Source organism: Lactuca virosa, chromosome 2 (assembly GCF_052849685.1).
Source record: "Lactuca virosa cultivar CGN04683 chromosome 2, Lactuca_virosa_CGN04683_v6, whole genome shotgun sequence".
Lineage (NCBI taxonomy): Eukaryota > Viridiplantae > Streptophyta > Magnoliopsida > Asterales > Asteraceae > Lactuca > Lactuca virosa.
Genome location: NC_136427.1, coordinates 246,746,877 through 246,758,401, shown reverse-complemented (window position 1 = coordinate 246,758,401; position 11,525 = coordinate 246,746,877). Strand labels below are relative to the sequence as shown.

General features: G+C 34.0%; 2 protein-coding genes across 2 annotated transcripts; one reads left to right on the top strand and one right to left on the bottom strand.

The window, feature by feature from the left end:
- Positions 1-2,050: 2,050 nt before the first annotated feature.
- Positions 2,051-4,821, top strand: LOC145160698 (uncharacterized). Its single transcript, XM_079079984.1, has 5 exons — positions 2,051-2,491; positions 2,849-3,820; positions 3,907-3,954; positions 4,034-4,421; positions 4,499-4,821. Exons 1-4 carry the CDS (start codon positions 2,270-2,272, stop codon positions 4,418-4,420), a joined length of 1,629 nt encoding a protein of 542 aa, XP_078936110.1. The 5' UTR covers positions 2,051-2,269; the 3' UTR covers position 4,421; positions 4,499-4,821.
- A 176-nt stretch (positions 4,822-4,997) lies between these two features.
- MGT10 (magnesium (Mg) transporter 10) lies at positions 4,998-8,565 on the bottom strand. The gene is made up of 13 exons (XM_079079985.1): positions 7,947-8,565; positions 7,701-7,773; positions 7,370-7,440; positions 6,908-6,993; positions 6,732-6,822; positions 6,577-6,645; positions 6,375-6,455; positions 6,122-6,284; positions 5,974-6,019; positions 5,803-5,883; positions 5,635-5,717; positions 5,484-5,527; positions 4,998-5,395 (listed from the first exon to the last, which is right to left on the bottom strand). Exons 1-13 carry the CDS (start codon positions 8,328-8,330, stop codon positions 5,300-5,302), a joined length of 1,368 nt encoding a protein of 455 aa, XP_078936111.1. The 5' UTR covers positions 8,331-8,565; the 3' UTR covers positions 4,998-5,299.
- Positions 8,566-11,525: the final 2,960 nt, after the last annotated feature.

The window sequence follows — 11,525 nt, the reverse complement described above, 5'->3', positions numbered from 1 at the left end:
AATTCGCTATTTACGTCTCCCGGTGTCATGTCGGTTTTGCCGAAAAACTTCGACATGTCATAACTTCTTCGTTATAAGTCGGATTTCGGCGTTCTTTATATGTACGGAACCCTTGTAACATATACTACCACTTGGAAAAGATTAATCCTTATAAATAATCTTCCATCAAAAACTAATTTTTGATGCTTATTGTCTCTAAATTGACCAGCCCGGATCTGCGGACGTTACACTATATATCTCTCCCTCGAGGAATTCAACACCAGCCGGGTGAGGTTTTTCGGCTTCGTAAAGCTTTTTATGGTCTCAAGCAAGCACCTCATGCTTGGTTTGAGAAATTTTCCTAAGTGATTACCTATCTTGGATTTGTCCAGAGTAATCATGATTCGACTCTGTTTATTAAATGCACGAGTGCATGACGGATTCTTTTGTCCTTATATGTGGATGACATAATTATTACTGGTGATGACCATGGTGGTATTGAGTCTTTGAAAAATGATCTAGCTCATCGATTTTCTACGAAGGATTCAGGCTTGTTGCGTTATTTCTTGGGTATTGAGGTAGCTCAGTCTAAGAAAGGGTATCTCCTTTCTCATACTAAATATATATCTGACTTATTTACACGAGCATGCCTCTCTGAAAATCGGACTGTAGATAATCCTCTTGAAACCAATGCACAGTACTCTCCTATTGATGGTGTTCCTTTGTCCGATTCGAATCTTAACTGGACTGTTGTGGGAAGTTTGGTTTATCTCACAGTTAATCGTCCGGATATTGCTCGTGCTGTTCATGTTGTCAGTCGGTTTGTTACCGCTCCTACCTCTATTCATTGGGGGGCTGTACTCCGTATTATGAGATATCTTTGTGACACTCAGTTCCAGACCCTATTGTTTCCCTCGACTTCATCTATTGAGTTACGTGCCTAGTGCCTACAGTGATGTTGATTGAGAGGGTGATCTTCATGATCGTAAATCCACCACCGGATTTTGCGTGTTTCTTGGAGAGTCCCTAATTTCATGGAAGAGCAAGAAACAAGACGTTGTCTCTAGATCTTCCGTGGAAGCTGAGTTGGAAACACAAGAAATGGATGATATACTTCAAGAAGAACCATACGTACATGAGTTTGTGAATGCATGTTTGAAGAAAAGACACCAAGTAATTTGATTCCTCTTGATTGTGTTGTTTTAGTTGATAAAATGGATTAATGAGTTGAGAGTTATCACAAAAAATTCACAATCCATTTTTTTGTCCGATATCATCTGTATCGATATATGATGATAAACTATACAATATTTTCATCATATAAAATATGATTTCACTTAATGATTTGTTATATAAAAAATATCCAAAATCAAGATGTTTCATTTATAATTCATATATTTATAAATATAATTTAATTAAAAAATAAGCTCAAATAAAATAACTAAAAACAAATCTAATGTTAAATGAACAAATGTTATGAAATTGATAAAGAGGTTGTTCTCTTACGTTAATTCTACTCTTCACGTTTTAAACTAATCGAGTACCAACGAACATAAATGATACTTATGCATCTTTTTACCTAATTTTCAAGACCTACGGATAAAATGAAAAGGAAAGAATGTGCAAATTGATTACAACCATGGATTAATATTATACTATTTCAATAAAATTTTAGAAAAAAAAACATTAAAGATTATATGTAGATATTTAAGAGGCTCAATTATTCAGTTTTTATTTTAATTTTAATAATATAAAGATTTGGAATTACTTGATCGCCAATTAATAATCAAGTTTTAAAATCATTCTATTTAAATCATTTAAATTTCTTTTAAAGGTTTGAGCAAGATCCACAATCATTCAATAGAAACTAATGGAAAAAAATTGGGTAAACGGTCATGTTTTCAGTATCCCAAATTACATAGAACTGAACATTATTATGTTTATTTTAATTATTAAAATAAAATCTTTGATTAGAAGATATTTAATAAAAATTGATACACTCGCACAAAAAAATAATCATGATTTATTATTTTGTCGAATGTTTGTCAAAATGATTATTTTGTAAAGAAATTATAAACGAAACTAATCTTCTATCTACACGAGAACAAAAAGAAGAAACTAGAACACAAAGACCAGGGGGCAAGTAGAAACCCTAGTTTCAACTTTCAAGGTTCGAGACACTCTCTTCATTTTTAGGGTTCCAATATCAGATCGATCGCAATCGGGTTGTCTGGAAGCTTTGATTTCGTCCGTTTTTGGAGCTTCTACTCGTACAGCTGTGTTCTGTTCGATGGCGGAAGATAATAATAGAAGAAACGGCGGCACTGGAGACGATCGGAGCGAGACGAGTGATTACTCATCTGAGGACGAAGGGACGGAGGATTACAGGCGCGGAGGTTATCATGCTGTTCGTATTGGTGATAAATTTAAGCATTCGAGATATATTGTTCAGAGCAAGCTCGGTTGGGGTCATTTTTCCACCGTTTGGCTCGCTTGGGACACGCAGAAATCGGTATGTCTTCTACTTCTTGCGTTGTACCTGAGTTTCCGTTAGTCAGTATCAATGGTTTCGTTGATTCTGGACAAAATTGTTTTCTATTCTAATACTACTTCCTCCTTCTCTCAACTATACCAAACTCTACTTTAGATAACTTGCTTGTTTGCATTACAAAGATTCTCAAGCTTTTCATTCGAGATATATTAGTACAGAGAGAATAAACTTTTAAAGCTAATTAGTTTAATTTGAGCTCTGAAATTAGCTGTTTGAGGATTGGTTTTGATAATTTGAGCTCTGAAATTACCTGTTATGTTGTTTATGATCGCTTGATGTTTTCTAATTGACGAATTAAAACCTGGATTTGGTTTGTAGAGATATGTAGCTTTAAAAGTTCAAAAAAGTGCTCAACACTACACCGAGGCAGCAATGGATGAAATCACTATATTGAAGCAGATAGCTGAGGGGGATCCAGATGATCAAAAGTCTGTTGTGAAGCTTTTGGATCATTTCAAACACTCAGGACCAAATGGACAGCATGTTTGTATGGTTTTTGAGTATTTGGGTGATAACCTCCTGACATTAATCAAGTATTCAGATTACCGAGGAGTCCCTCTCCACAAGGTTAAAGAAATCTGCTTCCACATTTTAGGGGGATTGGATTACTTACATCGCCAGCTTTCCATTATACACACTGATCTTAAACCAGAAAACATTTTACTTCTATCCATGATTGATCCAGAAAGAGATCGAACAAAATCAGGCACACCCCTCATCCTCTCAACAAGTAAAGATCTTTTAGCTGACTCCGGGCCTTCTAAAGAAGTTAAGAATTCAAACGGTGATCTCACCAAGAACCAGAAAAAGAAAATCAAGAAAAAGGCTAAGAAGGCAGCCCAAAATGGTGCTGGAAGGGAAGATCTGGATGAAGTTGAACCAGACAATGATTCAATCAATCCTGATTCTTGCTCTAATGAAAAACCAAATGGGGTGGACTCCATTGAAGACCATGCTTCTTCTTCAGTTGTGAAAGATGACTCCAAGAATCATCCTGATGTAAGGGAAAGGAATCAACTTCGCGGAAGAGGGAGTCGATCAACAAGACAAAAGCTATTGGCTGATGTTGATGTTAAATGCAAGTTGGTTGATTTTGGTAACGCATGTTGGACTTATAAACAATTTACTGGAGATATACAAACTAGGCAATACAGGTGTCCAGAGGTTCTACTGGGATCCAAATATTCAACCTCTGCTGATCTATGGTCTTTTGCTTGCATTTGCTTCGAGCTTGCAACTGGTGATGTCCTCTTTGATCCTCATAGTGGTGACAATTATGACAGAGATGAGGTAAGTTTTTTAATATTTTACTTTTGTTGTGACTTGTGAGTATATAATGAGTTATGACATATTGACACGGTATGTACTTTTTACAGGATCATTTGGCTCTAATGATGGAACTTCTTGGAATGATGCCTCGAAAGGTGAGTTGGGTTTGGGTGGGTATGGATATTTGATGATTTATATTTAAGGTTTATAACATGAAAAAGCTTGATTTTGCAGATAGCTTTAGGTGGGAGATACTCACGTGAGTTTTTTAACAGACATGGGGATTTGAGGCATATAAGGCGATTGCGTTTTTGGCCTTTGCATAAGGTGCTTAAGGAGAAATATGAGTTTAGTGAACAAGAGGCGACTGATTTGGCTGATTTTCTTGTTCCTATTCTTGATTTTGTCCCTGAGAAAAGGCCTACAGCTGCTCAATGCCTTAGTCATTCATGGTTCACTGGTGGACCTCGGGTCCTTACTCCCAAGGCTGATGTTGTTGATGATGATAACAAGAGCTGTGAGAAAAGTAAAGAGAAACATGAGAGGGAAGCTATGGAGGCTGGAGTTGGGAACATAGCTATTGGTGGAGTTTCAAAGACACCATCAAAACAAGCTTCTTGAGGTAACTATTTTATCATTTTAGGTTTTGATTTAAAAGTTATCTTATACATTTATTTGTTTTGTTTTTTTACATTTCAGTTGTCTGGGCTTAGCAGTTGATATTTTTGACCGTGGCATGGGGATTTTGTGCATCAGGTTATTGGAAAACATTGCCAATTTTCTTAAGGCTGTATGCATATTCTTTGTACAATTTATGTATTAGGGGGATTTGCTTGGATTGGTATGATTTATGATGATCCCAAACCAATTGTACATCTTATTGGACTGGGTCCGTGATTTTCTTTTTCTTTTTCTTTTTCTTTTTCTTTTGCTACCAAACAAATGAGAATATGCATTAATGCATATGCGCATGTCTTAATCTGGATTATTATTATTTTTTTAATATTACTTTTATTTGCCAATCTGTTGAAATCTCTTTGGTCCCATTTGACAGCAATTTTGGGCCCTCATTTTGTGTTATTTCTGATATCCTCATCTTGATCAATGCCCACCCTGGATACTCTTATGTCTTGTCTATTTGTTTTGATGATTTTGCTTTTATTTTTTGTCCCCAATTCTATTTATGTATAAAATATGATTCAACAGTAATTGAAGTATTTCACACTCAAGCATTAACATTTTAACAATGATAGATACAGTATCGCCTCCTCACATAATAAATAAATAAATTATATCCACAAGAATATGAAAGATCCAAATCAGCAATATCTTCTCGGGGAAGTACAGTACTAGACTTGAGAGTTTTGTCATCTTGCATCATGTCTTGATTTGGACAGGTGAGGCTAAAAATGGTAATTCCTTGTTGCAAGTCTGAAATGATAATATCTGAGTTTATGTGATGAAACGGTTGTAACTTAGTACATTCTTTGCAAACTAAGCCTAAAGTATTCTCCTTGTTCTGAGGTACGTGTACATGACGAAAAACGCCACCACAGCACCAAAGATGATTCCTCCTGTTGTAAGCCAAAATGCAAACTGCATATATATGGTAGAAATAAGACATATGATTTGATTTTTCCATTAACCATATGATTAGAATAAAGAAAAGTAAAAAATAGTATACCACATGTTCTTCAAGGTAGGATTTTAGATTCATGCCAAATATACCTACAATAATACAAATAACAAATACAACAAAAAAACAAACATAAAGTGAGTGTGTTTTTATTATTGAAAAGAAAAAACTTATAGAATAGAGGATGGAGAATTTTAACCTGCAACAAGAGCACCAACCGCAACACAAAAGGTCCCTACCTGAAGAAGCAACTCAAATCTGCTCACCTCAAGCCTCCGAGAGCTGATAACAAAATTTAGTAATTAATAATAATATTAAAAATACCTCAACAACACAGACAGACAAAAGTAGCAGAAGATCACAAAACCTTAAGTTAACAGATATGGAGTCTTCCATTTCTCTTGCCGACTCAAGAAGCCTTTCTGCTTGATTATGACATGATTCACATCTGCAAATGCAACCACACAGACACACATACATAAATAATAAGTAGATCACAATTCTGGGCTTCAAGTGGAAGTGGTTCAGAATTAGCTACCTTTGAAGATAGTTTTCCAGTAGCATCTCAATTTCTTCCTCTTCTTCTGCATGTGAGAAATGAGAATCACTCCAACAATTAGCATATTCAACAGTCAATAATAATGGGGAATGGGCATCTAGTTTGAAAATATGTGACAAGTAAGTACCCTCGGCTATCTGCTTTTCTTGTGGGACAGAGCACTCCAAATCATTGTTTCTACCGAGGATGCAGTTTCTTCCCACTATACAAAGGCGACGTATTTCATGAGAATCCTCAAGTATATCAAACAACATTTGTTTCAGTGCCCCTGCTTTCGATCCCAATTCAACCTTCAATGCCATAAAAAAAACTCCAATTATATATATATATATATATATATATATATATATATATATATATATATATATATATATATATACCAAGGTTTGCTTGCTAATACGAAGTTGCTCCAATATGTCAGCAGTTAACTTGTTTGGCAAAACCTCAAGTAAAGCTTGAACCTGAACAATACACACATACATACAGAAAGAAAAAACTTCTCATCAACCCCAAAAGTTATAAATATGATCTTGCTATAAACTGAAAGATAATTACATATACTCACTATGTTTCCATACTCACACGTGGGTCTAACTCCATCAGTTTATCCTCAAACCGTTGTATTCGCGAATGCAGGGCAGCTTCAACTATCTGAAATATCAAGTTGAGACTTGTTGTAAAACTCCAGTATTCTTTCTAGACATGGAGAGAAATCAGTCAATCAGTCAAACACCAACCTCAAGTTCAAAGGGCATTACAGGGCCTCCATTATTGCTTTTAGGATTTAATCGAGGTAATAATGCATCTATAAAAGCTTTCCCTGCTCTCCTAACATAAATAAACCACAAAATACCACTGTTAATCACCTCTTTAAGCTTTGATTTCGCAAGATATGGAAGAAAACAATGCTTACCTGTTGTAATTAAATATAAACACACTTTCTTGCATTGCAATTGCCCGCAATGGCCCCAAATTTAATAGTATGGCATTCTCGCGAACCTGCAAAACACCCAAAATTCTTCTACACATCAACCACACACGTCATATAAGTGGTAAAAAAAACTAAAAAGAACTACTAATGGATCATAACTTGAGAGCCTAAATGCAATTATAAGTCATTCACGAGTCGATTATTCCCATGATCTATCTTGCAGTTTCAAATCTTCTTCAAATAAGAAGAGATATTCAGCATGACAATTTCATTTCACCTTAGGTATACTAGGTAGGTGCCCTAAAAGCATTCAATTATGGCTGATGGCAGCAAATGGATAGATGGAGTATCTCATAATGGAGATGAAGAAAGAGGCTACAGGATTTTGACTTTCTTAGGCATGAACTAAAACACCATAGATGATAATTTGAGTTGAAGCCATACCAGTAATGAAGGCATTGTGTTGGTCAACCATAGTGAAGGATCAACACTGCGAATGTCTCGAGGGCGGAGACCTGCAACCAAAACCTCATTTTAGTGAAGATGCAGAGAAAGTAATCTCAGTCAATCTCAACTCAGATGTTGTGGTATTATTAATCACAAGTATTAATAAGGTGAAATGCAATTAGGAATAGCTTGTATGTGCATATGAAGAAGCTTGAACATCATAGATTTTTGAAAAGTGCTATATAGATTGAACAGAGAATGGCAAGTAACAGCTACAATTTTGTTCACTGGAATAGCAAAAGTTATGTTATTAGAACATTCCACACACCACTTGACTTTAGTAGATCCCGTCTATTGATTTTTCTGGTCGACACCATTCCACTTGAACTCACTTCCACAACCTTTAGAGGAATAAACATACAACTCTATTAGAATAGTCGATGAAGTTCATGATGAAATAAGCTAAACTAAACTGCCACTTAAGAATTAGGATATAGTGATTTTAGGTATATCAATCTCCCCTGCCTAAACTGCAATTGAAGCAAAAATGGAATTGGATAATTTCGTAACAGACCTCATAAACCGGTTCACGAATCCCAAGGTTTAGAGCATCAGACAAAGACGATACATTCCTCCGAGAACCACCGTCCTCCGCCTTCTCCACATTATTGGGACTCTGATGAGTGTTTTCACGGGAATCGTCATCGTTGTCACTTGTTAACGTGTCGGCCTCTCTCTCCTCCGTCGATTTGCCATAACACCTAAACCTAACAGTCGACGAGAATTTCGGTGGAACCGGAAACGACGAATTCCCAGTGTTCCGCAGAGCGATCACTTGGAATTTTGACCGGATCAAAGTGTATCCCCTAAATGGAACGTACAACGACGGAGATGGCCGATGACCCACTGGTAAATGAATTAACTGTGATGGTGAAGAAATCGGAGTTGTTAACGCCATTTTAGTTCTTGCAACTGAAGTATGTCATCGGCGAACTTTACTTTGTTTGGTTTTGTTTGTAGAGGATAATACAAAAGGTTTGGAATTCGAATTCCTTGGAAATTCGTATGAATATATTGGTGTGGTTGTGGTGATTATGAGCTAGCTAGTGAAGAAGACGACAGTTGCTGTTCTGGTGGTTATGTTGTGTCCACGTCGGTTTTATGGACCGTATCCCGTTATCTTTCGCCAAAAACTTTTTTTTCCCGATACGGAATTGTTTTTATATGCGTGCAAGACGAATCAAATTCAAACATTGTTATCCAATAACAATTCGATGACATCGATTTGAAATTTCAACATCCAAACTCGATCAGTCGGTTTTTGAATGAACATCCGGATCCGATCCTAAATTGAACCGATTCAAGATCCGATTCAATTGGATATCCAATTATCATTTAATTGAATATATCTGATTATCATCGATTATATCCAATTATCACCCGATTTTTATTCAATTATTAATATATATACCCAATTATCATCCAACTATTATGCAACTATGGATTGTTGCATTTTGGTTGAATTTGCACTTTTGATTTTTTTTTTAATATTATTGATCTTTATCATATTTTGGTTTTTATTGAATCTTTAAAATTTATATGTGAAATGGATGTTCTTTTTGAAAATATCTATGATATTTTGATCGGTTGTAATTGGATGTAAAATTAGATAAAAGTTGGATATCCATTGGATAACGACCGTTATCATATTTGATCGGTTGTAATATATAGATCAGTTGTATTGATCGTTATCATATTTTGGTTTTTATTGAATCTTTAAAATTTATATGTGAAATGGATGTTCTTTTTGAAAATATCTATGATATTTTGATCGGTTGTAATTGGATGTAAAATTAGATAAAAGTTGGATATCCATTGGATGGATCCAATTAGATATACCAGATAATCAAAGTAAATATCCAATGGATAAACGACCCAATTCAATGTGTAATTGGATCGGTTCGGTTCAATTGACTAATGTTAATTGGATTTGGATTGGTTGAGGATATCTAATATCTAGGTGGATGCTTGGATTGAATGGTTTCTATAAAAAACATTAGATATCCGATTATGAATACCCCTAAATTTATTTGTTCTCATGTTGAAAATAATATATATAGGACAATAAAAGTAAAAATCATTATATATTGGTATTTTTACAGTTTAACCATTATATTTTGGTATTTTTACAATTTAAAATTAACATTGATTCTTATTTTCCTAGATCACATCATATGTGGCAAGTATTGTGCATCTAACATATCCTAATTAACAACTTTTAGTGTTTGTGAGTTCATTACTTTAGAGTATCCAATTTGAAGAACACACCAACTCTCCATCCCTTCTTATATTCCTAGCTCTAGTTTTTGACTTTATAGACTTCGACAATTGAGAATACTTTGAGTAACTATGGTAGAAGTGTTCATAATTTTCGACTCATGGACATCAACAGTTTTAACACTTACATCTAATTTTTAGATAACTCACATTTTAGAACTGCTACAATAGCCACACCTAACATTCCCATCCAGCTCTAACCAGAGTCCACAAGGTTGAATATTAGAGCTATAAGCAAAAGAAGGCATGAAAAGTTAGCGTACTCTTCAAATATGGTATTTAACTCATATACACTATAAATTATGAATGAAGATATATTATGCGTACACCACTTGCAACATATGATGTCATTTAGTTAATTGTGAAGTCATGTTAGTAATTAAACTACTTATAAGTACTTTTTAAATTTAATTTAAAGAGTTTTAATGTAAACGATTTTTAAATATTAAGGTGACAATGTTATTTCTACAAGAAGATGATATGTGACATCGATTTGTTGTAGATATTCCCACTAACACAACAAGTTGTTGACATTATATAAGCCTACTGGGGTGTTTGCTGACGTTAAATAAGCCTATTGGACTGTAAACAAAGTACAATCTATAAATAGTGAGAACTATAAAAGAGAGTGACCTAATTTGCAGTTAGTTATATTTGACTTATGACTAGAAAATTATGTATTTAAGTATAGATAAATATGTCATTTTAGATAGTTGCTTGGTGTGCAAGTTAGACATTAGGTTTAGCCTATAAAAGGCCTTCTTGGTTAAAGAAACATACACACACTTAGTGTTTACTTTATCTTTAAGCAATCAAGTCTAAGGATCGGAGAAGAAGAGTTTGAAGCTATTTTCATTGATTAACTTTTTTGGGGTGTGAACCAATTGATAACTCTATTTTGGGTTTTAAAAATCATCTTCATTTTAAATGGTAAAATTGATGTTACCTTATGCTAATTAGAAAACCACATCAATTGGTGAATTTAGTGAAATTGAAACTTATTTGAGTTTTGACCTTCATCAATGGAGAAACATTATTTTAGTTCTTCCCAACTAAAATTCATTAACTAATTGATGTTATAAAAGTGTTACAAGGATCTTAGTACCTTATGTCCATTCAAATGATATAATCCATATAAATTGCTCATTTTGAAGGGTTAAGTGCTCTTGATATGGAGAGGGTTAGGGGATGGATGTAAGATATTGGGGTTCATTTAAAGAAAAAGGTTATATATATAGAAATAGACAAAATTGCAAAAATGGTCCCTGTGGTTTGTCAATTTCTGTGGGTAAGGTCCAAAAAAAAGTTTATTAGCAAAAAAGGTCCCTATTTGGTGGTTTTGTTCTGGGTTTGGTCCCTACCTCGTTAAGTTTAACAGCATGGCTGTTAACTTTTGGCAAATGACAGATTTACCCCTGGGACCATTTCTGCAGTTTTATCTTTTTACCAAACTACAAGGACCAATTATGTAATTTTTCTTTTTCATTTTATTGAATTATTGTATATTAATTATTTTAATTAATTTTTTATAGCTTTTTTCTTATTGTATTATTTTTTATTGGATTATTATATATTGATAAATATTATTTTTAATATATTATATTTATATATTAATAAATATTATTTTATATGATTATTAATTTTTTAATTAATTATTTTTTTGAATTTCTTCTTTATTGCATTAATTTTTTTATTGGATTATTATATATTAATAAATATTATTTTTAAAGTTATATTTTTAACAGTCCGGGACAGGAAAATCCGTTAAAAATCCATAACTTCTTCATCCGACGTCCGTTTTCGTCTGTCTTTTTAT

Excerpts from the sequence above, each read along its gene's own strand:
- LOC145160698 (XM_079079984.1), top strand. The coding sequence starts at position 2,270 with ATGGCGGAAGATAATAATAGAAGAAACGGCGGCACTGGAGACGATCGG. Across the intron at positions 2,492-2,848 it reads CTTGGGACACGCAGAAATCG|AGATATGTAGCTTTAAAAGT; the intron begins GTATGTCTTCTA and ends TTTGGTTTGTAG. Across the intron at positions 3,955-4,033 it reads TTGGAATGATGCCTCGAAAG|ATAGCTTTAGGTGGGAGATA; the intron begins GTGAGTTGGGTT and ends TTGATTTTGCAG.
- MGT10 (XM_079079985.1), bottom strand. The coding sequence starts at position 8,330 with ATGGCGTTAACAACTCCGATTTCTTCACCATCACAGTTAATTCATTTA. Across the intron at positions 6,994-7,369 it reads ACACAATGCCTTCATTACTG|GTTCGCGAGAATGCCATACT; the intron begins GTATGGCTTCAA and ends GGTGTTTTGCAG. Across the intron at positions 6,456-6,576 it reads TGATGGAGTTAGACCCACGT|GTTCAAGCTTTACTTGAGGT; the intron begins GTGAGTATGGAA and ends TGTATTGTTCAG.